Source organism: Carcharodon carcharias, chromosome 13, assembly GCF_017639515.1.
Source record: "Carcharodon carcharias isolate sCarCar2 chromosome 13, sCarCar2.pri, whole genome shotgun sequence".
In the NCBI taxonomy this organism is placed as follows: domain Eukaryota; kingdom Metazoa; phylum Chordata; class Chondrichthyes; order Lamniformes; family Lamnidae; genus Carcharodon; species Carcharodon carcharias.
In genome coordinates this window covers 24,324,547-24,351,857 of record NC_054479.1, presented here as the reverse complement: position 1 = coordinate 24,351,857, position 27,311 = coordinate 24,324,547, and the positions used below count along the sequence as shown (strand labels likewise).

Below are 27,311 nucleotides of genomic sequence, written 5' to 3'. Positions count from 1 at the left end.
AATTTCATTGCAATCATCTGGGGATAGAAGGAAAGCTATATTGGAGGTTAAATTACACTTAGCACACACTGTGTTCAATGAGAATGTTAGCACACTTGCAAGAATGCATAGGTTAATCATAGTTCATTCTTGAAAGTTAGAACACATTACAATTATTATGCAATTTAGCAGCAAATCAAAAATGAACTGCCGTAATGTTGCTAAGCCACACATTAGCCCCGTTAATAGGCATACAAGTGCCAGAAATAAGGCTCAATTCATCAATTCAGTTATGGAACATTCAAAGTGGAGGGAATAAATTGCAGAAGGCCTGCTTTACTAATAAGACCCATCAGATTATTGTGAATTACAAAAGGGAGTAAAGAAATGTCTTCTAAGTGATGGCTGCTCTTCTGACCCAAGGAAAAGCCGAGAGGTTTGGGAGACAATCACAGAGACTTAGACTTACTTATGGATGTGGACTTAGTTCCTCTAGTCCCGTGCAGGAGGTCAACTAAATCTCTAAAACGGGCATGCTCAGAAATAATGAGGATAACGGCTAATTATCTAACACTGCTAAATACGGTTACAAGTACCAACTGTCTTGCATTCATAAAAATGCCTATGTAAGGAGGTTGTAGGTGTCAGCCAAGCTTTGCTTGAGCAGTTTCACAAAAGAGTACTGTTAACCAGTATCTTGCCTGAAGTAAAACAGGAGACGTAGTGAGAATATTTCAGAACAATTCAATGGACTAGAAAAGGCAGACCTGCTCATTAGCAGCTGAGGAAGATTATTCACTAATTATCCTTGTGAACATATTGAATTGACTATTCAAGTGGACTCACTGCTTTTTCACCTACAGCTAGCGATATATACTTTGTTGTACCTCTACATATGAAATGCCATCAGAAACAATGGAGATGAAAATAGACTTCAACAAGCACTGCAATGACTGGAAGTGCAGTGGCCCAAAACAGAGAATAGCCTTTACTCTCATTGATAAGGTCATTATAGACATAATAGGTTGGGTAGCTGCGCAATGTTTGGAGGACATTGAGCTTTGTGAAGACAGCAATGCTTCTGGTTTATAGAATTATAATCAGAGAGCAGCTGTGGCAACAATTTTCATTTTCATCATATCATATTGAAAGCAATGTCTGTGCTCAATTGAAAAGCAACTGAGTACCATACATTGTAATAGCACAACAATATGCAGAACAATGTCCATGAACTCATCTTTGAACCTTTTTAAACAAAAACAGCACCAACTCAAGGGGTGGCCAGTACTGTAAGATTTCACACATTCTTCACTATAATATGTCAACCAAGCAACTGAAGCAGATATCAACCTAATTTGTAATATTTTTGAGGGGATTAGTGGGCTTCAGAATGTTACACAGATTAATGTTTATAAATAAATAAAACTAAGGTGAAATAAATCGGAAAGGACAAAATGTTTCAAATGGTGTTTCCAATCTTACAGATCCACCATAAAATGGAGAATCCTTCCTGAGCATTAACTGAGTTCCAAGTCACTTGCATCCTTGCATGAAATGCACTGGATGAAAATATTTACCTCCCCATTGGGCAGTAGCATGCATCAAGAGCCTTCTGCTCTATGGATTGCATGTGGCATCAGTGACATTTGCAGGGGACACCTCAGGCTTGCAGGTAGCAAGCAATTTGGAATGTCTCTCAGGCATACTCCTGCTGTTGATGTTGAAGTGTTTTAATATCATATCTATGCCTTAATGTGCTTTTGAAACACATATTCACAGAAGTAAATTTAGCAGAGTGGACAAAGTTACCTCCAATTAATGTCCAATATAAATTACTGCCCTTTAACAGAAAATAAACCCCAATAAATTGTACAAAGATTCCATTTCTCTAAGGAAGATAATTGACACACCTTCCCCTTAACACAACTCTGGGATTTTAAAATCACCTTCAATCATCCCTTACACAAAACACACTTTCAGATAAAAACAAAGCAAAAGTGACATCCAGGCCAATATTTCTCTGAAGTGACAATCATTGCAGTGGTCCTCTTCCATTGTAATCTAACACACCCTGAAAATAGTCCACTAATATCACAGAAGCTGAACAAAAATAGCTCATTCCATAGCTGCCTGCTGGAGCCAGTCACATCTCTTTTGGTTCACTGCCACTGTTTGCCCATAAATTCTCAGTTCCAGCTGCATGCACACTTGTAAATTATACATTGTGTCCTCAGGGGTTTTTTGCGCAGCACTGTACAGTTACTTTATTACTTGCATTGTAATATTAAAAGAATTGACATCTGTGAGGTTTCATTTCTTCCTTCCATGCTGTTTTAATTTTATTTCTACACCTGGCTGTGTACATAGAGTGAATGTTAAAAATGGGACCGAAGTGTTGAATGGAATTCATTTGTATTCTGACCTTCAACAAACAACTAATCAAGAAAGGAACATTTTACTTATCCAGCCATTTTGGACATCTCATTCTGACAACCTGAGATATGTCAGGATTCATTAGCATTACACAACAATAGAAGCTGGCACTATTGTTTTTATTAAACATGTACAATTCAGTTGTCATAAAACAGAAGTAGTTGTGTTATAACTGTTAATAATGCAGTGTGCATTTAATCATAAATTTAGCTAGTGAGAGTTGCCACCTTTTGGTGCAATGCAGTCACAAGTATCTTTGTAGAAAGTGACATACAGCAGCCCTGTTAAGGCAGATCCAGACAGGTAAGTGTTTCAGTGCCCGAAAAAAACGCTTGGTAGCATCTTAGTAGTTATGGGAAATTAGGAAACATTGGTTCTTGATTACCCTGGAATGCATTCTTTCTTTTAGTACCGCATAAAACATTACATGCTGTGCTGGGGTGCTTCTGAAAAACTATGCAGCAGGCATTCACAAATCTTAGTGATACAATTGGAGTCTGCTGTTGCTGCTTTGTGAGAGTTAATCTTTGCCTGCAGATGCACGGATGCCGGCTGGAAGGCAGAGAGCATTCAGTCCAAATCATCTGACAACCTTTCATGTTAGTTTTATGTCTTGAGTCTGTGAGTTCACTAGTCGAGTAAACTCGAAATGCACGCCTTCATATACAGTTGTTAGTTGATGCTCGCTGTCAATACTGGAGACAGACCGACATAAGAACAAACTGTGATTGTTTATTGCAACAGAGGGCAGAGCACTAAATCCTTGCATGATTCCACAACAACCTCCAGCTCTAGAATTAAGTTAGCTAGTAGCCCGCACCATACATTGATTGGTCAGTACTGGCACATAGTTAGTCCATTTGCTTTCTCTTAAAAGTACATGGTACTCTACCACATTCCTCCCCCTTTACTTAAAAATACAGTTGACAAACTTAATAGCATGTGAATTATTTATGCTAATAACTATTTACAAATCAAGTTTCTCAGGAGGCTTTCTCAGACATGTTGAGCATCACAGTTCAACAACCTCAGCTGGTTTTTCTGAGACCTCCTTTTCAGGGAACAGTTGTCCACTAGGTTCCTCAATGGATGATTTCACCATCTTCCGGATGTGGTCACATTCACTCCTGCTGCTCCTTCCCTCCAAGCTGAAACAGACAAAGGGCAACAAGCACAAAGCAACACAAGAGAGGAAACATTTTTTTTTTCTTTTCGAGGGTTGTCAATGATTCCTCTTTTTCTTCCTGTGTGTCCTTTTCTTGGTTGCACTGATCCATCGCTCAGTCTTCCCTTTAATTTTGCTATTGGCTGGACTACACTCAGGAGCGAGCTGAACATGAGTGAGCTCAATAGTTGGGTTTTCCGACAGCTCTTCTGAGAACTCAGGGCCTTCAAGATTTAAAATTTCAGGGCTTTTACATTGCTGCTGCTTCATTACTTTCTATTGTTTCCTATTCGCATTTATAGTTTCCTGGAGAATTTCATATCATTGCCACTTCTTAGCTAATTCGTTCCTTATCTCAGCCAGAGACAAGTTTAACTCTTACTTTTCTTCTTCACATCTTTTCAGTGGCACAAATTAGGAGCCAAATGAATTTTGTAGCACTCAAAAGTCCTCTAATAGGTTTTCCTTTTCTTTTTGAAGGATGCTGACTTCAGCTTGAACTCTGTCCTGGTGTAACACTTCTACAGGCTTCTCCTGTTGAGTCTTCGAGCACTTATTTTTTTCTGCAGTACACTTCTGGTTTCTAATTGGGAACTTAGCGGCCCTCTAGGTTTATCTCTCCCAGCCAGTTCCTTCCGAGGAAACCCGGTCCCCTGTCTGACATTACAAATAGGGGGTAATTTTGCAGACTGTTCTCAAACTGCACCTTTCAGTCTTATTTCTTCACCCGTGTCTTTTTTCAGTTTAGTGTCTAAAACTTCCAATCTTAAAGGATGGATTCCTTTATTCAAGTATCTGAATGTATGTTCTCCAATGACGAACATCAAAGCTCCAGTATCATATTCCATCTTAATGGATTGTCCGTTGACTACAATGACTACTTGGATTGGCTCTGTTCTACCCATTTTCAGGTTATATAATGAATGGATGTCTGATTCTATTTCTTCTGGTTATTCAGTGAGACATATTTCACGATTTCTCCCTTTGTCTTTAAAATGCTGTCTCAGCCTATCTCTGCAGCGCCGCCTTAAAATGAATTGTTGATCACCTGCTGGATGCCTGGATGCAGGTGAATATTGTACTTGCATTGCATGTTGAGGAGACCCTTTGACTTTGCGGAAGCCTTGGCCAATTTACCCATTTTGCTCATTCATTTTGTGGGTTTTCACTGTGGTACTGCTGTTTTTTTACTGACCTGTATATAGGGGGCGTTTCCCACCTTTCTGTGGGATCCGATGTTTTTGCGCCTTTTGTTGCCAGTCTGTCCCGGCCTACCAGATGGACAGCACCATTTTGTGCATCTCGTATAGCTTCCGAATTTCTAGCAGCACTCTCCATGGCTGTGACTAATTCTATTGCCTTATTGAAGTTTAGATTAGCTTCAGCTAGCAAATGCCTTTCAATAGTATCATCTCCAATCCTGCATGTTAGTCTGTCTCTCAGCATATCACTAACAGACATTCCAAATTCGCAACGTTCAGTTAATGCCTTTAAAACGGCAGCATAGTCAGCTATTGTCTCACCTGGAAACCTATTCCTTGAATTGAACTTGAAGCACTGCATGGTAACTGAGGGCTTTGGTCTCAGGTGGTTTTGTACAATTTTTATTAACTCGTGGAAAGTCTTGGAGCTGGGAGTGTTTGGTGATGTAAGGCTGTGGATCAGCCCGTACGTTTTGCTCCCACATGCGGACAAAAGAATTGCCCTCTTCTTTTCCTCACCCGTGATGTTGTTAGAGGTAAGAAAAAAGAATGCTAGGCATTCAACATACTGAGACCAGACATCTGAAATGGGGTCGAATGGGTCAACGCGCCTGAACTGTGACATTGTGAATGACTGCAAGGGGAATGCGCTTCCAATGGCTTCCCAGTTAATGAAGAATTCAGGTGTTTGGCTTACCGCGGCTTTCTTGACTGCCGTCGATCGATTTGTGTTTTGCCTTCCGCAGAGTTGCCCTTTCTCAGGGGGTGTCTTATAATTTTCTGTCCGTAGCCATTTTTCTTGCATGTACTTCTTTAAATGCATTGCCGCTTTAAGAGCAGTTACCGTTTCTTTTTCAACTCTGTCTCTGTAGCTGTCAGCTTCTCTGTGCTGGGTTTTGTGCTCTTTTTGAGTTTCGGTGGGATCCCCGCGATCGCGATTCTGCAGGGTTGTTTTTCTTCTCAAATTTAAAACTACAGCACTGCTTTCTGCTCTGATTGCCGCCTATTTGACAACCTAAGCACAGATTCTCTTTCTAATGTTTTGCTCAACCATCTTGTGGATTCTCACTCAGGGGTCTTTCAATTTTGCGATTTTAGTCCTCGTTGCCAGTTTTATGTCTTGAGTCTATGAGTTCATTGGTTGAGTAAACTCAAATTGCACGCCTTCATATACACTTGGTAGTTGATGTTCACTATCAATAATGGAGAGAGACCAACATAAGAACAAACTGTAATTATCTATTGCAACAGAAGGCAGAGCATTAAATCCTTGCGTGCTGCCTAAGCCACCTCTAGCTCTAGACCTACGGTCAACCAGTACATTGATTGGTCAGTACTGACACATGGTTAGTCCACTTGCATTCTCTGAAAGGCACATGGTACTCCACTTTAACACAGTTTCCAGAAATTTGACTAAATTTGAATTAAAATTAAGTATTACCGAAATTGGCAGACACAAAATGTCATGCAATGCATAGATTATGTGTACTACACATTCTACTTCTGTTACATTAATTACTAGTAGGTATCCCATGGCATCGCCATGAATGTCAGAATAAATAATTTCATACACAACCTTTGAAAATTGTAATGTAGCTGTTAATTTCACTTTGTAGCTCAGAAACATGCAACGCTTCAAGCATCTGTAACACAATGTGACAATCAATGCACTTACGCTTAATATATAATTAAATCAATCTTGGTACTGCAGACAGTGAGAAAATATGATCACCGGTCCCTGATGAGTTTATGCTGTTGTTCCTCTGCTGCACTTCTTCCACTTCAGTCTCTTTCTTTCTCGGTTGTTTCCTCCCCTCAAAACCTTTGACTTCATTCTCCTGCTGCCTTTTACTTTTCTTCTTTCCTTTTGGGTGGGAGGTTATGGGCAGCATGGAGTGACATGGCGGGGAGCCACACATAATGCAAGCTGCTTTTGAGGTGGGAGGTACACAGAAAATGTGATCCATTCTCTCCCCTAGTCACTACTTCGCCCTCTACCCCTCACTTGCATTGCATCCCCTACCCTCTCACCTTCCCAGAGCTCACTCCTCTTCCTACCAGCTCCTCATTCCCAACACCAGCCCAAGTCATTTTCTTTGAACTACCCATGTAGCCTCGTGTATTCTTCTCTGGCTTGATTGGCTGTCAGTCAACCTCACTGTTGACCCTTCATCTATTTCCCCCCCCACTCTCACTCACTCAGTTCCCCCTCCATTCCAAGGGTGGGTGCCAAGAGACCAGTGATCTTCTCATCTGCAACTAATTTTCCTATACCTTAACTATCCTCCCTTCCTGTCCTCGGAGAAGCATTGCATGCTTTCAAAATCCAACTGACTTTTAAAGGAAAGAAATCAAATTAGAGTGCCTATTTGTCTTTCTCTCTATTTATGTTTTTGGTGTTTTTCCTTCCTCTGCAAACAAGGCATTACAAGCACCTAGACCTCCCTGTTTTTCTCTCCTTTTAGGAGAATGGAGCAAAGAACTTGTTAACAGGCAGAGATGTAGAATGGGGGCAGGCAGGGAGGTGGGTCTCCAGTGACAGGCACCGTGTTTGGCTGCTGGCAAGAGGACGGTAGCATAGTTTTAATGTCACTGGACTAGTTTCCCAGAGGCCTGGACAAATGCTCTGGAGACATGAGTTCACAGCCACGGCAACTCAGCGAATTTAAATTCAATTAATTAATAAACCTGGAATAAAATGCTAATCTTGTTAATAATGATGATGAAACAGCTGGACTGTTGTGAAAACCCGTCTGGTTCACTAATGCCCTTCGAGGGAGCAAATCTGCCAATCTAGCTGACGCATGACTCCAGACCCACAGCAATGTGGCTGACTCTTAACTGCCCTCTGAAATGACTTAGTACGTCACATATTTTCAAGGGCAATTAAGGACGACAGAAGTGCTGGTCTTGCGAGCGACATTCACGTCCCAAGAAGGAACATAAAAAAATGTGTACCCATCTGGTCCACTAGGAAGGAGGTCATGTTCCTCAAGGATCCAGTTGTCAGCAGCAACCTGCGATGACAGCCTGAGGTTACACGTCGGGAGAGCTGGTTCTTTGTCTCACATCTTTTAAAAAGTACTTGGATGAGCACTTGGCACGTCATAACATTCAAGGTTACAGGCCAAGTGCTGGTAAATGGGATTAGGTAGGTAGGTCAGATGTTTCTCATGTGTCAGTGCAGACTCGATGGGCCAAAGGGCCTCTTCTGCACTGTGTGATTCTACGTGCAGACTTGTGCTGGACATCTTGCCTCCTTCAAGCTGGATCTTGGTGGCCGTATTCTCTGACCTGAGGAGGGGTATGTGGCTGAGGAGAAGACAGCTTGTGTTGCTTCTATTGCTGGAGTACGTTGCAGTGGTAAGCCCCTGACCTTGAACCACAGCAGAGATGGATGGTGGAGCTGCATAAGCCATTCCCATACCACTCTGAAGGCTGGCAGCAGGGAAGCACAGCTGAAAATGGTTGAAGTGCTGAACAGTTGAAGTGCCTCCCAAGCATTTGGCAATCGCCCGTCAAGCAGCGACAGCATTTCCTGATTGAAAGAGCACTTTGCACAATAGCTCCTCAAACTGGCCATGGCTGAAGCTCTTCAGTGTAACTGATGAAAGCCTTCCCAGCTTGTCAATTTCACTTAGGAAGTTCTTCACACTGTGCACATTCACAGCCTTAAATCTTCCCTCACCCTCTCGTGTCCAAGGGGAGCAACCCCAGCTCTTCCAATCTACCCATATAACAGATGTCACTCATCCCTGGAACCATTCTTGTAAATCGTTAATCCTTCTCCAAAGATTTTCTAAAGTCACATCCTTCCTAAAGTGCAGACCCCAGAATTGTACACATATTCCAGCTGAGGCAAAACCAGTATTTTTAAATATTTATCTTAACTTCCTTGCTTTTGTACTCTCTGCCTCTTTTTATAAAGCCCGGGGTCTAATATGCCTTTTAAACTACTTTCTCAACCTTTCCTGCCACCTTAAACAATATTTCCAAATATACCCTCCAAGTCTCTCTGCTCCTGCATCCCCTTAATTTCCTCTCCTCATTCTTCCTGCCAAAATATATCATTTACCACCTCACTGCATTAAATTTCATCTGCAGTGTGTCCTCCCATACCACCAGCTTCTCCATGTCCTCTTGAAGTCTATCACAATCCTACTCACAGTTCACAGCACATCCAGGTTCTGTGCTATCCGCAAATTCTGTAATTGTGTACTGTACACTAAAGTCTGGGTAGTCAATACATATTATGAAAAGCAGTGGTCCTAAGCATTAAATCTTGGGGAACCCTACTACGAACCTTCATCCAGTCTGAAAAATATCAGTTCACTACTACTCTTTGTTTACTGTCACTCAGCCAACTTCGTATCCAAGCTGCCGCTGTCCCTTTTATTCTATGGGCTTCAACTTTGCTGGCAAGCCGATTAATTGGTACTTTATCACATAAATGTCATTTGAAAGTCCATGTACACCACACCGACCATATTGCCCTCATCAACCCTCTCTGTTACCTCATCAAAAAACATAAGCAAGTTAGTTAAACACTATTTGCCTTCAAGAAATGCCTGCTGGCTTTCCTTAATCAGAAGGAAAAAACAATTTGGGCCTAGTTATTTCCTCTTATTTCCCAGTTTTTACTGGTGTTCCAGTTTAAGGTTTACAAGACCAGTTCGGACCAGTATTCTTATTTCCCAGTGTTCACTGTTTTTTCCTTTTGGGTAATTACTCCATACTCATAAAAATTATAGTCATTTACACATAATTGTTCCTAAAAGCTTGCCCACCAACAAGGTTAAACTGACAGGCCTGTAGTTGCTGGGTTTATCCTTGAACCCTTTTTTTGAACAAAGGTATAACATTTGCAAATTCTCCAGTCTTCTGGCACCACCCTAGTATTCACTAAATCTTGCAATTTGTCAGCTGTCCCAAAACAAAAAGGCAATGGAAGGTGTTGAACCATCAACATCCCAAAGAAAGACTTAGCCTACGTGTGACTCCAGTCATACATTGCATGATTGACCGATATGCTGATTGCTTTGCAGTTAACGCTACTTTGAAGTGACCTAGCCAGCTATTTGATTATTTTTAAAAAACAAGTGCAATGCAAGGCTTATCACCCTCTGCTCAGGGGAACTGGCCTGCACTGGAATCCATCACATGACCTTGCACACAGTACTGTGTCTTGCCACAATGTTTTAAAAATCACCCACGTTCTCACTCATGTGTAGCTTTGGAGGAGTGCTGGTTTGGGGCAAGCCCGAGGTTACATAGGATTACATAAGAAAAATGGCACAGCAACAGGCCATTCAGCCTAACCAATCCATGCTAGTGTTCATGCTCCACTCCAGCCTCCTCCCATCTTCTCTCATCCAAATCGACCACTGTAACCATCTATTCCCCTCTCCCTCAAATACTTACCTCACTCCTGAAGTTTTACCCGGGAACAATTTAAACCAAATATGTATCACCCATGTGCCTGATTTGGTGGTGGAGACAGAAAACCTCAACTCACTTAAAAGGCAGCTGGATCTGCACCTAAAGTGCTGTAACCTGCAAGGCCACAGACCAGGTGCTGGAAGGTGGGATTAAAATGGGTGGCTACTTTTTTTTTCCGGCCGGCGCAGACACATTGGGCTGAAAGGTCTCTTTCTGTGCTGTAACTTTTCTACAGTTCTCCAACCTGTAGGGGTCCATGCACAAAATAACTCATAATTACCCTAGGTTTTTCAGTTGCCTTCCTGCTTCAGTTGTGGGCGTTTCCAAGTTCACTGACAATCCCAGCCCAGAAAAGACAGGATATCACCCGACGGGCACATTTTGCTATTTTCCTGGCCTAACCGCCCCCAATCCTGATCCACCAGCCTGGTAATTACAACCAAAGTGACAGCTGCCGGCATGCAAAATTTTGAAATTTTGAACAATTGACAGCAACTCCACTCATTCAAAGCATTTCAAGACTTGGGGGTGGAATTTAATGCCCTCCCCCAAAGCGATCTTGGTGGTGGGAGGGCATTTAATTAGGTGGGACGGTGATGAGTGGAGACCCCGCTGCTTTCCTGCCTCTGCCCTGATTAAGTCCATGACAGGAAGGCCCATGGATTGGCTTCACCAATAGAGGCCTTTAAGTGGGCAATTAATGCCCACTTACGGACCTCATCCCTCCACTGCTGGTATTAGCCAAGTGGTGGGAGGGGTGCTCACCATGCAGGGAGCATGAAAAGCAAACCCGTGCTGAGTTCCTTGCGGGCTCCTAACATGTCTCTCATTCAATGCCTGACCGAGGGACCAGGCATCAGTAAAGTGGGGACCTGCTAAGAGTCACCACCCTGCCCTTGCTGCTGAACGACCCAATCCCTGCAAGCCCCACCCCAAGACCCTCCTCCCACCTTCACTCACAGTGACCTGGGATCTAGCAACGATCTTAGGCCTCGAGTGGGTGTTGTACCGGCAGCAGCCACCACCTCCCCAGTGGCGCTGCCCCTCTCAGTGGGCAGGACATCCACCCCTGGGGTCCTTGATCTGGGGAAGGCTGGCCGCTATCCTGTTAAGTGCCTGAGTGGCACTTAATATGGCAGGCCTTCCTTGAAAGAACCAACACGTGGCTCTTGCTGGCTTTCTAGCCAGTGGGCCAGACCACAGTCGCTTCCATTAAACACTGCCCTTGGTGTTTTGAGCCCCACTCACTCCAATGGAAAAATACTGCAGAGGAAAAGCTCCTGGGAAATATAATCAAAACTTTGGTGTTAAACATCAGAACAAGGTAAGGCTCGAAGTTCAATTTTTGCTGAGGTGGCTTTGAAATAAAAAATGTGTATTGGAAACACAGAATTGTGAGTTGGCCATTCAGCACCTATGAACCTGTTCTGCCGTCTAATTAGATCATGACTAATCTGTACATCAACTTCATATTGCTTTTGCTCCACATCCCCTGATACTCTTATCAAGCAAAAATCGATTGGAGTCTTGGAAATTGCAATTCTTCCAGAATCCACAATATCAACTCCATTTATACACCTTTGACCAATATCTCCTGATACCCTTACCTAATAAAACTCTATCGATCTGAGTCTTAAAAATTTCAATTTACCCAGAATCCTCAGTGTTTTGGATGAGAGAATTCCAGATTTCTATGGCCCTTTGTGTGGAAATGTGCTTCCTCATTTCACTCCTAAATGGCTCAGCCCTACCTTTAAGATTACATTCCTTTGTTCTGGATTCCCCCAACAGAGGACAGTTTTATTCTGTATCTAACCAAGAGAATTGTTTTTGCATTTTAAACACCTCAATTATACCCCTTGACCTTGAAAATTCAAGGGAAAACAAACAGAGTTTGTGCACGCTGTCCTCATTTAACCCTTTTAGCCTCAGTACTATTCTGGTGAAACTGCTGAATTACCAAAACATCTTTCCTAAGTCTGAAACAGTACTCTAGATGGGATATGACCACAGTTCTGAACAACTGAAGCATCCCTTCTTCACATTTGTATTTCAAATTCTTTCAGATAACTATCAACTTTCCATGATGCATTTTGATCAATTTAAACCTGTGCACTAACTTTTAGTGATTTGTGCAGACGAACACCCAAATCCTACTTTTTTATTAAGGACGGAAGAAATCAAAACAGGGGTGGACTATTCAGTCCCTTGACCCTGCTCCGCCATTCAATAAGATCGTAGCTGATCTTCTTGTGTTTCGATTTCCACATTCCCATCTAACCCCAATAACCTTTGATTCCCTTGCCTAACAAGAATCTAAACACTTGGCCTTAAAAATATTCAATGACCGCATATCCATACCTTATTCTTTCAGGGGATGTGGGCATCGCTGGCTAGGCCAGCATTTATTGTCCATCCCCAATTGCCCTCGAGAAGATGGAGAACCACTGCAGTCCAAGTGGTGTAGGTACCCCCACAGTGCTGTTAGGGCAGGAGTTCCAGGATCTTGACACAACGATAACAAAGAAACAGCTTGCTATTGCAGCACACTAACCCCAGTGAGTCGTGACAATGTTCCCTAGCCCAGAAACTAAGATAGATCTTCAGGTACAATTACATAGCTATTAATTAATTAGTAGTTTTATCACAAGATTGGTCTCTAAACTTACACGTTAATATTAGTATGTTCCTGAAAAGATTTTATGTTTGAAATAAAGTCTTCTCGCAAATCTTAAGTTAAAATGTAGGTGTAGACACAAAATGACTACAGGAGTTTATTTAAATCAAATTAGAAGAAAGCTTAGAAAACAAATTTATACAACATATAAAGTCACATGTCTGAAATAAGATTAAAAGACACATTGATCAAGTTCTATTGTTCATTGTTCTATTATCAAGTTTAATTATGCACAAAGGCTAAGACCAATTAAGCTAAATTAAAGAATATGTCAGCCAATCAGTGGGTGACAAGATCTCATTACTATGTGCAGAGGGTTAAAAAACTCCTCTCCAAAGACACGGTTAGATAGCTGTATTTAGACTGAAAATAAGATGATGCTCGCTGTATTCAGCCTGAAGATAAGATGTTAGCCAGATTCTGACTGAAGATACCTATCCAAAAGAAGGAAAAGATATACATTTTCATGCAACTGATCACCCATCGAAAGTCGTAGAAGTCTTTTGGATAAGATGAGCTTATGTGCTTTTGGGTAATGTACTTGAAATTAGTTTAATGTAGAATGAAGACAGAATAATACTTATGAGAAGGTTTAATTGGGTGGATGTAAGATTCTTATTTATTTTGATTTAACTAATTCTGTATTATAATTCCATAATTCTGTATTATAGCTCTGTACTAATTGATATTTTTCTTTAAATAAAACTTCTTTGAATTCACTATCTGAGGAGTCTCGCCTTATCTTGTGGGTTTAAAGTCTCGTTCGAAATTCAAGAGTTAAAATGAATTAGTGGTGGACTGGGTTGATTCCAATTGGAAACCAACCAAAAAACCAACATACTTCTCTCCCTTCCTTTAACATTCTCCTTAAGACCTATCTCTTTAATCAAGCTTTTGGTCATCTGCCCAAATATGCCCTTATGTGGCTTGGTGTCACATTTTGTTTGCTAATTCTCCTGTAAAGCATTTTAAAAAAAACCTGTTCATTAGGTGTTGGCATTGCTGTCAAGGTTGGACGGGCAGCTTTCTCAATAAGCTTAATTAGTTAATTAATGGCCTTAACAGGTCTTTGACAGTTCAGCTGGCACGTAGCTGACTCAGCTGCACGCCCGCCGAACTGAAAATCTAAATGACACGCGGTGATGTCAGGATGCACGCCCAATGTTACCCCGCGTCGGCGAGCAGGCCCCGCCCCCACTCGCCAAGCCGAAGATTCAGCCCCAGATATTTATTTTAAAGCTCATCTGCGTGGAGTGAGGGCCTTTATAGCAATACGTGAGCATATATTGCCCATCCCTAATCACCCTTGAGAAGGTTATAGTTCGTCACCTTCTAGGACTGCTATCCATGTGGCATAGGTACACCCACTGTGCTGTTAGGAAGGGAGATCCAGGATTTTGACCCAGCGACAGTGAAGGAATGGTGATATAGTTCCAAGTCAGAGTGGTGTATGACTTGGATGGGAACATGCAGGTGTTGGTGTTCCCATGTGTCTGTTGCTCTTGTCCTTCTAGGCGGTAGAGGTTACGGGTTTGGAAGGTACTGTCAAAGGAACCTTTGCAAGTTGTGCAGTGCATCTTGTAGATAGTACACATTGCTGCCACTGCGTGCTGGTGGTGAAGAGAGTGACTGTTTAAGTTGGTGCACAGAGTGCCAATCAAGCAACTATTATCCAGAATACAGCTGAGCTTCTGGAGTGTTGTTGAAGCTGCACTCATCCAGGCAAGTGGAGAGTATTCCAACACGGTCCTGACTTGAGCCTTGTAGGTGGTGGACAGGCTTTGGGGAGTCAGCAGGCATTTCCCAGACCCTGACCTGCTCTTGTAGCCACACTATTGCCCCAACACACACACAATTTGCTATACCAAAGGTGCTATATAAATAAAAGTTGGTAAAAAGAAAGATGCAACTTGATCTAATGTTTTATGATTTACACGTTTGCTATAAAGGCCCTCACTCCACACAGATGAGCTTTAAAATAAATATCTGGGGCTGAATCTTCGGCTTGGCGAGAGGGGGCGGGGCCTGCTCACCGATACGGGGTGACATTGGGCATGCATCCTGACATCACCGCGCGTCATTTAGATTATCAGTTCAGCGGGCATGCAGCTGAGTCGGTTACGTGCCAGCTGAACTGTCAAAGGCCTGTTAAGTCTATTAATTAACTAATGAAGCCTATTAGAAAGCTTCCTGTCCAACCTTAAGGCTGGTGGGCAGGCGAAGAACCCAGGCGGCCTTTGCATTTTTCATGGAGCCTCATCCACGGGCAGGATAAGGTTTCATGAAGGGTTTATAAATTAAATAAATTTTTTCATTAAAGTTCATTGACATGTCCCAGCTTATGTGACACTTTCACATGAGGGGACATGTCTTAAATTTTTTATTTTTCTTTAGTAAAATTTTTAATACTTAAAACTTATCTCTCTGAGGCACCTCTGTGTCTCAGGGAGCTTTCTGTACCCTTTCGCGCAAACGGATGAAAGAGCACACTCCCGAATCAGGGAACCCTCCCCCCCCCCGCACCCCAAACCGCACAGGGGGCGCACAGCGCTTCCAGGTGCGTGTCACGCTGGGCGGGCTTTAATTGGCCCACCCACGTAAAATGGAGGCGCAGACCCAATCAGGGGTGCCGATATGGTCCATGCCTGTCCCACACAGCCCCCCGCCCCCCCCAGTGGGGGGCAAATTCTACCCCTGGTCTCAATATTTCATGCAGAGATTTATTTACTTGTACAAGTGAAACAAGTTATTCATGTTCAAAGGGTAGAGAAACATTTTATTGATTTCCAAAGGAACAATCAAAACACTCCACTGATTTTCAAATAGTCTCACTAGGTGCATTCACTCCACTTTCTCCCTCCCAACACTGTGAGACACACTATTGGGGGATTGACTATTTACTTAAAAAAAAAATCATGGATACCATGGTTGATTTCCAAGAATGTAATCTCATTTCAAGTTTTACATGGTGTTTACAACCGTTTGATCTCTGTTGTCAGGTTGTGTGTGTATGTGTGTGATGTGCTGATTTGCTAATAGTCTTGCTATGTGAGACTTGCTCCTTTGGATGTAACAATGACCAAGGTGCAGTCTATTCTGCCAATTCAGTTGGTTGTTAAGATCCCACAGCATTAGTAATAGGGGACAATTCACCTGGTCACCATTCCTCCCTCCATCCACACCAGAGAAATAGAATAACTTGCTATGTTAATCTCATTTACAGGAACTTGCTGTGTGCAAAATGATTGCTACATCTGCCTGAACTTCAAAAGGAATTAATTGAATGTGAAGTAGTTTGAGATATTTCTGTGTGATACAATAAGTTTTTTTTAACATATGTTCTCTGGATTATGGGCGATTTTGGCAATATAACATTTATTGCTTATTTCTGAGAAGGTGGCAATGGGTATTTGAACCAATGCAGTTCTCAGGATGTTCTTGCTGTATAAATGCAAGTCTTCTTCTGTATGATTTTGTTAGAACCCATCAATCAAATCATTCTCTTTCAATTATTCAGGCATGCATTAGATGCTGAGATGATTTGTCATTGAAATCTTTTGTCTACTATGGATTGTGATGAAAAACAATCACTTGTGAATACTTTAATAAGGAAGAACTTAGGAACCCTTCAGTTCAATCTTGGACCATGTAAAATATAGGTCCATAGACTGTAACATAATACTATAAATGCAAGCTTTGATATGAAGGTTTGTTAGAGACCTTATATTTCAGAAAAAAAACCAAAGTAATTATTTTTAATCCAATATAATCAGTGCACACTTCAATATGGAAGACTCTTCCCTCCAGCAGGAAAATCTAAGAATATTTTTTCAAACAATTGCTTGGTACGATAGAACTTGAATGTTGCTGAAAAGTGAATTGTTGCCAAAGCTTTTCGTCTTGCACTAATCAGGGCAAATGCAAGAATGCCAAATTTCTCACAATCACAACAATTTATCCCACTCGAGAAAAGAGATGCTGATTGCTTGGCAAGCCAACTCTGATTGGCCAAGGCATTGCCATTGAGAAAGCAACAGGGAACTATAGGCTCCCCATGCAGCTGGTTAATTCAAAAAAGGCGCAAGACTTGAACGTATTCCTTTTGTTTGCAGAGAACGGGTCCCTCCATACAAATGTATGCCGCAATTGGCAAATGTAAATGAGCTACGTTACGAGTTTGACTGATTATCTTAAATTGGTTTTTAGTGAAGCTATTAGCACACTCAGGATTGTTCAGTAAGTGCCATTTTCTCACCTTGCAAACCCAACGCAGAAATTGAGTGCATCAAAGTTATCCTGAAAGAAAATGGCTATCCTGATCAGATCACTGTTCACTTTGAATCACACAAACTCGCAAATGGGCTGACAGCCATCACTTTCTGACCTGAAAAGTGCCAGGTCTACCTCAAATTACCCTGGAAAGGGAAACTATCTCAAATTTTCGAACAGATTAAGCAAGCCATTTCATGCTGTTACAATGCAGTGCCGACATGAGTGGTATTTTCCACTAATAGAAGGCTGCCATCAGTCCAAAAAGATGTTCAGCCTACTACACAATTGTGCTATATTGTGTATGAATTTCAGTGCCAGTGCAATTCCAGGTAAATAGGCCATACGTCTCAATGATTGGTTGATTGAATAAAACAAAATGTTCCTCCGGCTGGTCTTAAGAGGCAGAGTACAGACCATACTCAACCAGCCCATGCTTGCAAAATTCAAAATGCAATGTCTTCTCTTTGATATGACTGTGAGCTCTTTTAACTCTTTTGAGTACAAACACCTTTCCATCTGTTTCAGATGAAGTTACATTGTTTCATAGTTTGCCATTGTGAGATTTGAACTCTTGATCTTGGGGTTACAAACCCAGTACCATAACCACTTGGCCATTTAGGCCAAGCCTGATATGACTGTGAGCTCTTTTTTTAACTCTTTTGAGTACAAACACGTTTCCATCTGTTTCAGATGAAGTTACATTGTTTCATAGTTTACCATTGTGAGATTTGAACTCTTGATCTTGGGGTTACACACCCAGTACCATAACCACTTGGCCATTTAGGCCAAGCCCCCACTCTACACCACATGTGGCACCTTGTAACTCTTTCGAGTACAAACACGTTTCCATCTGTTTCAGATGAAGTTACATTGTTTCATAGTTTGCCATTGTGAGACTTGAACTCTTGATCTTGGGGGTTACAAACCCAGTACCATAACCACTTGGCTATTTAGGCCAATCCTGATATGACTGTGAGTAGGCAGCACTTGTTGAACTACAATAACTACACTAACTACCAATTTAAGATAATCAGTCAAGCTCATAATGTGGCTCATTTACACTTGCTACAGGTGACATACATTCATATGCAGATACCTGTTCACTAGAAACAAAAGGGATATGTTTCAAGCTCGTGCTTTTTTGAATTAACTGGAAGCATGATGGGCCTTTAGATCCCCGTTGCTTTCTCTATGGCAATACCTCAGCCAGAGTTGACCTGCCAGCCAATCAAAAACAAAAACAGAATTACCTGGAAAAACTCAGCAGGTCTGGCAGCATCGGCGGAGAAGAAAAGAGTTGACATTTCGAGTCCTCATGACCCTTCGACGGAACTTGAGTTCGAGTCCAAGAAAGAGTTGAAAAACAGCCAATCGTCACCTCTTTTCTCCTGTGGTATAAATTGTTGTGCTCGTTTGAAATTTGGCATTCTCGTGTTCGTCCTGATGAGTGCAAGACCAAAAGCTATCTCTCTTTTTAGCAACCCTTTTTATACAATAAGTGCAACTGTACATGTAGTTTTATTGATTTGTTTCTGCCATTCTCTGTGGGCTGCCATGCGCTTAATGGACACTTACCTGCTGGATCGATGATAAAAGATATATCTGCATTAGTAGTCCTGCAGTTTAAAGGAATGATTTCTTTCAAGCAACAATTAATTTCTTAGATACTGATACACTGATTTTAAAAAAGGGATAAAACGTTCATCCTTAATTTGCAAGTTCTGTTGGACTCTTTCACAAAACAAAATTCTTACTACATAGAGATTAAAATGTTTAGTTGAATGATAGTGTATGAATTTGAATTCCTATTATACAAAATATCTAACATACTGGTGCCAAACACACAAAGCTATCTGATACACTTTCCACTAGGAGTGTTCCTATATCCATATACTTCAAACTGGTCATTTCAAAATATTCAACAGAACAATGCCATGTGGTACTATCCCTGTGTAATATACTCTTTGGATTAGTTTGTAAAGTCAATATGCATATAATTTGTACCAAATATACATATGCAGTTAGGACAATTAATATTCAAATCTTCTGGTGCTCATGCATTTTTTAAATTTGCACGGGATATGAATGAAACTAGCAAGGCAGTGTTTATTAGCCATTCCTAAGAGTCAACCACGTAGTATGGCATTGTATTTACATGTAGGGGTGGTAGGTTCCATCCTCTGAAAAAGTGTATATGTGTGTGTGTTTGTGTGTACGCACGCCACATCTTACTTCAAGAAGCAAGATTCTTGCATAAAGGTTATTTCGAAACGGAATACTTGATCATAAGTGGCTACTAAGACATAGATAAAACCTCATGAAAATAAAGCAAAAATGAAACTGCAGAGGTATTTTAAGAGGAAGCGCAAAGTTCACACAGGGGAAATACAGGAAGTTGGACTAACAAGTCCATTTCTTCAGCTATTGGGTTGCTCAAGATACTTCATGCTGTGACATTCCGCCAGAGAGTTGCACTGGTCTCTCTGCTATTCTTTCATGTTGTACTTGTGGTTCTGACATTGAAAAAATCACATAGAAGGTTCTCATGTGTACTGTGATGAACACTTTAATTACAGAAAATGGTTCACCATTAAGGACTAAGAACATTCTGGAAGAATTTGTGTTTGAAAAGACACTGTTCGTTAAAGGGCTGAAGCAAGGACTCTGACTGCTTTTCTTGGAAGAGACATCCATTTACAAGAAAAGGTAATTAAGCAGTTGTAAACAAACTGGAAACCTCTTGACCCTGGTGGGCTGTGCACAGGAGGTAGTTTATGGCTCTGGAAAAAAAAGCTGTGCCTGGAACTATGTTTAAAAGTTGGATTTGGGTTTTGCTTTGAGAAGGGGGACCAGCTGCGTATGATGGAAGACAGCAGCCTTTTTGCAGTCCAGAGCCATTCTACAGCCAAAAGTAAATATAAGCTGCTCTTAAGTTCCTCTATGTGCTGGTACTGAGTACCTGTGAGAGTGTTCCTCGAGACCACCTGAAAAGCAGTGCAAGAGCCATCGACTGTTTTGCGGATCAGTGATGAGAGGCCAACGGCATAACACAGATGCCATTTCAAGGACTCCATCATCTTTCCTTTTCCCTTGAACCACTGATTTTTAACCTTTGGCAGAATTCCATTATTTTTGCTTTGTTGTGCGTGGGAGAGAGAGACCTAGGATATCTTGAGAGAGTGATTTGTAAACTTTCATATTTCATACCAATAAGCTTTGCCTTTCTATTTGACAAGACTGGTTTTATAATAAACTAATAAGTTTGTTATTTATTGAAAGAAGCCTGGTTAAAGTCCCTTTTATTCTGGGTAACAGTAGCGGAGGTAAACAATTGGCCAGTTTGGTGAGTGAATCAAAATTTTAAATGAATGGTGCAACCTGTGGATAGTGGGGCTAGTCAAACTACACGTTCCTCCCATCCTGGTCGTAACATTATGCAGCCACAGTGTGAAGGGTACATGGGTTCCATGCTTAAGGAAAGATCTCTAATTTCACACAATGAAACAGATGCAAAAAAGTTAATAAATCGTTCTACATTAACATCTTTTTCTGCTCGAGTATAATTTTGAGTAGGTATAGTAAATTCAAGCACTGAGAATGGCTATTGATGGAACAGTAGTAGAAACATCCTACAGCAAATAATTTGTTGTATCCATTTCAACACACACATTCACTTGCAACCTTTAAAGATAGATATTAACCGTGGCTCATTGGTACCATTTGCCTTTGAGTTAGTACATCACAGGTTCAAGGCCAATTATAGAAACTTGGACATGTGATCTTGGCTGGCACTGAAATGGTATACTAAAGACTTGATTCACTGTCAGGAGAGTGGCCTTTTAGGTAAGGGGCGGGATTTTCCGCACCCACCCACCGCCACGATCTTTCGGTCCCACCGCAAATCAGTGGGCCTCTGGCTGAGGCGCCACCTTGCCCATGGCAGGTCCCCCCCGACAGGGCCGGAAAATCCCAGCCAAGGTCTTAATGTTTGTCCTCCCAGCCAAATGTAAAAGATCCAATGACCGAAGAATCCAATTCAAGGGAGAACAAGTGGAATTATTTGGCCAACGTATATTCTCAATTGACAGCTGTTGATTTATTTTTATTGCTTTTTGTGGGTTCTTATTGTATGCAAATATCCATATTTGTCTATAGTACAACACTGACTACACTTCAAAGGTAATTTGTTTGCTGAAGTGCTTTGGAATGTCCTGAAGACAGGCATGAGGCTCAGTTGTGTGTGGCTTGGTAACAGCCAGACTGACGAATAGAGATTTTTGCCTCAACATGGGAGATGCCTCTAACTACAAAAAATAACAGCCTCCAGCCTCTAAATTCCCATTCCTCCTCCAAGTCACAAGGGAGACAGTGCATGTTGCTGGATGTGTTAAATGAAACACTTGAGGCCTCCAGAGGTTCAAAATCTAGAAGTTCTATATTTAAAAACTGTCTAAATTCTTGTAGAATAAAATGACCATTTAAGAGGGTCACATACGAAAATCACTGTAGGTGTAGCAAATTCAGAACAAAGACCGATGCAGCTCTGTGATAAGAAGGCCAAGTTGTAGTCAAAACCGTACCATTATAAAACTGAGAGAGCCACAGATTTATTCTCAGTAAGGATTTATCTCTGAAAATTCCTCTATTTACTTAATGGATCTTCAGCCAGAATCAAAGAGAAAGATGCTTAAACACAAGGTTTGTAATAACAGAACTTGCTATCATAAAGTTCGACCATAATTGCTTTGATTTCTAGAGGTCCACAAAACATACACATCACATTAAAACCTCACTAGAAATCTGGGTTCTGTGCTCTGCTAATCTTCAACATAGTTTTGTTCTGATGTTGGCAACTCGTAATAGTTTTATGAAAAATGATAGCTATCCCCCTACTGGAAAGGATTCTTTCTTACCAAGATTGGAGGAGGCCCGTCCCTCTGCTGCACGATCCTTCAGGTTCTCTGCAATATTCAACTGTTGCTCATGGTACTGCTTTGCTCTCTCCAAATCCTGCATGCATCGTGCTGCATGACCCAGCCCTGCATATGCTCTCATCTCAATTGCCTTCTCGTCTAGCTCCTGTGCTAGTTCCAGCACATGGTTGTGATAGGACATTGCTTTGTCAAAGTTCCTCCTGTAGTGATAGGCGCTGCCGAGATTACTATAGGCCCGTGCTTCCTCTCGCTTGTTACCCAGTTCCTTAGCAATCCTGAGGTGCTGTTCGTGGCACTGAACTGCATTTTCAAAGTCTCCCATTGCTATATAAACAGCTCCCATATTGCCTAGTTCTCTGGCTTCCGAGAGTTCGTCTTTGGATTGTTTAGCTAGAAGGACACACTGCTTGTGACTGGCCAGTGCATTAGGGTAATCTCCGATGGCTGTGTAGACATGACCTAGACTGCTCAATGCTGAAGAGGCTGCCTGAAATATAGGAAAAAAAGTTATTTTTATAAACATCGAAGTCCATTAAAAGAAGCTTCTCATGTATACTATAAGCAACCATACACATCAGGGAGCAAGCCAGTCTAATACGATATGATAATGCAAAAATGTTTTTACTAGGACAATATTATAAAATCTCTAAATTTCATGCTGCAGAGCTTGAAGCTAATTGAAAAAGGAAGTCTAGGGTACATATGTCTGAATGGTAAGTTCATACTTCGAGATGCTTTCCAAGTAACACTAGTCGGGTTCTGCCGAGAGTTTGTGGAAAATGCCAAATTTAGGAAGGAAAAACATGCCTTTTTTAAAAAAATAATGAAGCTGAGAGTCTAAGAAACAGGTTTTCAAACTGGGGTCCATAAACTCTACAGTAGAATGATTGAATGTTTTAACTTCACAGGTTCTTTAGATGTACAGCATGTCCCACATATAAAATTTAAATAAATGTTTTCCTAAAATTGTATATATCTTCAGGTACAGATATTGTCAAATCTTATTAAAATTTAGGGTTTATTCACCGATAAATCAACTGCACAAAGTACATCCCTTTCCAAACCTCTATTCAAACAGAACAAACCAGCAAATAAGAAATAAAATATAAACTCTACAAATATAAAATACAAATATAAACTACTTGGACATCATGGGTCAGATTGCCAGGATTAAGGCTGCATGTGGCCCATACACAGTGATTTGGTTTGCTGTAAAATCCAAGTGTCTGTGTCCAGTGTGGAGCTGTGTGTATCCCAGGTTATTATCAGTGTCAATAAGCTTTGTATTTCATACTTACTTTTTTTTTTAAGACAAAAACTTATTACATACCAGCAAAAATATTTTCTACAACGACAGAAGTATTTACTTGGGGTTGTCGTTGGGATATTAGGGACCATGTCAATAATTGAAGGATCCCTTTATATAAAAGAAAATTAACAAAGGTAGAGAAATAAATATTGCCTTATACCTTAAAGCCCAGAGTTAACCTTTAACGTTCCCAATAATGGAATATTTCTGCCTGATTATCAACACTGTTAACTTGGCTGTCCCATTGATGACCATCAAAAGTAGCTAACTTTAACCTGAACTGCAAAGTTTAAGACCTTGATAATACTGTTGCACCTTGTGAAAGATGAGGGAGGGAGAACGATCATATTGGCAGTTGAACTCTACCATGCGCAAGCCATCTGTTGACCACTAGCAAAGCACCACAGGTTCCAGTTTCTAAGATGTCCAAGGTTCTAAGATAGCCAAGGTAGCTCTACAGTCTTAGTTGAATCAGTCTGTGTAACAATGGTGACTACAGGGGAAGAATTTGAATACGTAGGAAAACTGGTTTAACAACTGTCATATGGAAGACTAGCTCTTATAGCATTGGAGTACTTCAACATTGGCTTATATTAAGTTTCTTTTTGCTTAGATTTAATTGTTGTACTGTAAGTAAGGAGCCAATACACCTGCAGTTTACAGAAATTTTGACTCTTAAGGTTATTTTTGAGTATATATTTGTCAAATAGATCAGCTACGAAACTTTAAATCAGAGAACAGCAGTTGGTGTTTAAGTGCTGGCAAGTCTAATGGTGCCACAATTATACTGGTGGTTATTATAGATGGGATATTTGATGCAATATGACAGGCCATATGGCAGTACATTGGATTATAACCAATATGCATATATAACTAGCATGTACAGACAAATTCCACAAGACATATATGATCTCAAATGAATGAAACATATTTCTGAGGGATATTTGGAATTCTGTAGGTCCTAAATTTCTCAATTTGCATTGGTCTTGTTGTATTTGGCACAGCAGCATGGAACTTGAATACTGTACACTGTACAGTTTCTGGCAAAGGTAAACATTACCTGGGGGTGGGGGTGGGGGCTGTAGTAAGCCCCTTAATTACATGATCCATCATACTAAATGAAACCAGGTGAGTACTGCAGCAAACAAATCCCTGTCCACGAAATAGATCACTAACCAGGAAAATAATTCTTGCAAATTAGAATTTCATAAATTTGAAAAGCTGTTTTTCTTTGCTAATTTTTCTTTCTCACTTTCTCCTCTTTAAAAGGTCATGCTGGTTTACAGTTCTACCACACCTCCTCCTCTCCAACTGACTATTCTTTCTGTGCAAGCTTAGAAAGTGAGCACCTACAAGCTATTCAGTTTTAGGGAGAACACAGCTGCACTATATCCTGCTCTCACTTGATGTCCACACGCAGACACACACTGACAGAAACTACCAATCCATTGCATGAGTGTGCATCACATAATATTCCTCCCACATCATACTGCAACTGGCTTGCAGCTCCAATACGGTTCTTCCAGTTGGCTTGCAATGTTTGTTCCTTCTTCATGGCATCTCGCAAAACAGCCTTCTAGCTTGACATGTGGCAAGCACGTATGTACACAAACATGCACAATTTCCAACACTCAATAGCAATTAGCACCCTGAACAATTTCTCGCTTCCTAGATTAACAACACTGGCCAACTGTTGTGTGTTTACCACAATCCCAGCTGAAACTATGGACAGAAATTTTTGCTCGGTGGGCGGGCATGTGCCCAATCTACTCGAGCATGAAATGACACGCGTTGACATTGGCCGAGCATGCCGATGTCAACACACGGTCGCGCGATAGTTCAGTCAACAGTCGCATGCCAGAGCTGGCAGCGCACCCGCCGACAATTAAAAGGCCTGTTAAGGCCATTAAGTTATCAATTAAATTAAAATTTTTTCCTGCCTGTCCAACCTAACAGTTGGCGGGCAGATGAAAAGACCAAGCAGCCTTTGCATTTTTGTTTGGAAACCTCATCCACAGGCAGGATGAGGTTTCCAAAAGCAAATAAAAACTTTAATTTTTCATCAATAACATGTCCCAGTGGGGACATGATTAATTATATTAAAATTTTTTTTTAAATATCTCTTCATGTCCCTGAAGCAGCTCTGTGCCTCAGGGAGATTATGCAGCACTCACGTAATTGGCCCGCCAGTGTCAAATCGTGGTGCAGTGCCGATTGCGGGCAGTGGTTGGCTTCCTAACCGGCCCTGCCAAGCACCCCAGCCAAGGACAAAATTCTGCCCCATCTAACTTAGCATAGGCCAGAGATTGAATCTTGTTCTTTTTCTGGGTCCATATGGCTCAACTGCACATTGTTCCAAGTACTCAGGGAGAGAAAATTATTTAAGGATCAATTACTAATCCTTATTCGTTCATGTATGAGTGCTTAAGCATCAGCTTGGCTCACTTGGTAGCAGTTCCACCTCTGCATCTGAATGTTATGGGTTCAAGCCTCACTATGGACCAATATATAATCTAAGCTGGTATTCTGTGCAGTACTGAGGGAGTAACCATTGTTGGAGATGCCGTCTTTCTGATGAAATGTTGAACAGAAATCCTATCTGTCTACAATACCAAGCCAGGTGAGAAAGTAAGCTGTGAGAAGGATGCAAAGCTACAAGGGATATACACAAATTCACTGAGTGAGCAAGAAGATGGTAGATGGAGTATAACATAAGGGAATGTGGAATTATCCACTTTGATAGAAAGAAGAGAAAAGCAGAACCTCTTTTAAAAAGATGACACAAGAGTAAATGTTGGTATGCAGAGCAATGCTCCCTCTAAGTTGCTTGGCTGCATGCAACCCAAAAGTTCCCAATGGGGCTACACATAAGTCAGCCCCTTTAAGTTACCATGCATGCACTTACACACAAAATATCCACCCACTTAAAACAACCAGTTGCACACTACAAAAAGAATTAGAAGGTACGTCAATGCAGATAAATTAAATATGAACAAATAACAGTTAACTAGCACAGCAAACAATGAGGGAGGTAAATGTTAGCGTTTATTTGTAAGGGGGTTGGTGTATAAGTGTAAAGAAATATTACTACAGTTATATAGGGCTTTGTTCAGACGACATCTGAAGTACTGTGCAGTTTTGGTCTCCTTACCAAAGCAAGGGTAGACTTGCTTAGAGGGGAGCAACAAAGGTTCACCAAATTGAATCCGTGGAACAAAGAGCTGTCGTATGAGGAGAGGATAAGGGAATGGTCTATTCTCTGGAATTTGGAGGAGTTAGAGGTGATTTTATTGAAACATATAAAATTCTGGACTTGACAGGGCAGCTGTTGAGAGGTTGTTTCCTGTGGCTGGAGAACAAGAAACCAGTGCCCCAGGATAGGAGATGAGCAATTTCTTCACTCAGGTGTTTGTGGATTTTTGGGATTATTTATCCCAGAGGGATGTAGTTGCTGGGCTGTTGAGTATATTCAAAACTGAGATCAAGAGATTTTTAGACACTCTGGGAATCGAGAGATATGGGGATAGGAGGGGGAATTGGAATTGAGGTAAACAACTATGATCTTATTGAATGGCAGAGCAAGCTCAAGGGGCATATGGTCTACTCCTGGTCTTATTTCTTATGCCTGTATGTATTGAATTCAAGATAAAACAGACAAGTTTACTTTTCAGAGTTAGTAACTGGATACTTGTATCAAAACAAATATTTGGGCCACTTGATTAAATATGAGCACCAATACTCTGAAAAATCCTGCATCACCAATCACATTAATGTCAAATTCCCATACAAACAAAAGTAAACCCCTATCTACAAAAAACAATATCTACAACACCCAAAATAAAACAAAAGTGAAGCACATACACAGTGTAAGTCTTCCTTTTCACTCTCATCCTTTTCTTCC

General features: G+C 41.1%; 1 protein-coding gene across 2 annotated transcripts in view; it reads right to left on the bottom strand.

Moving 5' to 3' along the window:
• Nucleotides 1-27,311, bottom strand: part of ttc28 (tetratricopeptide repeat domain 28) — a 775,554-nt gene that overhangs the window by 228,394 nt on the left and 519,849 nt on the right. For both annotated transcript variants that reach the window (XM_041202994.1, XM_041202995.1), the window contains exon 6: nucleotides 22,081-22,588. In XM_041202994.1, the coding sequence (XP_041058928.1) occupies nucleotides 22,081-22,588 (508 nt within the window). The remainder of the gene's footprint in view (nucleotides 1-22,080; nucleotides 22,589-27,311) is intronic.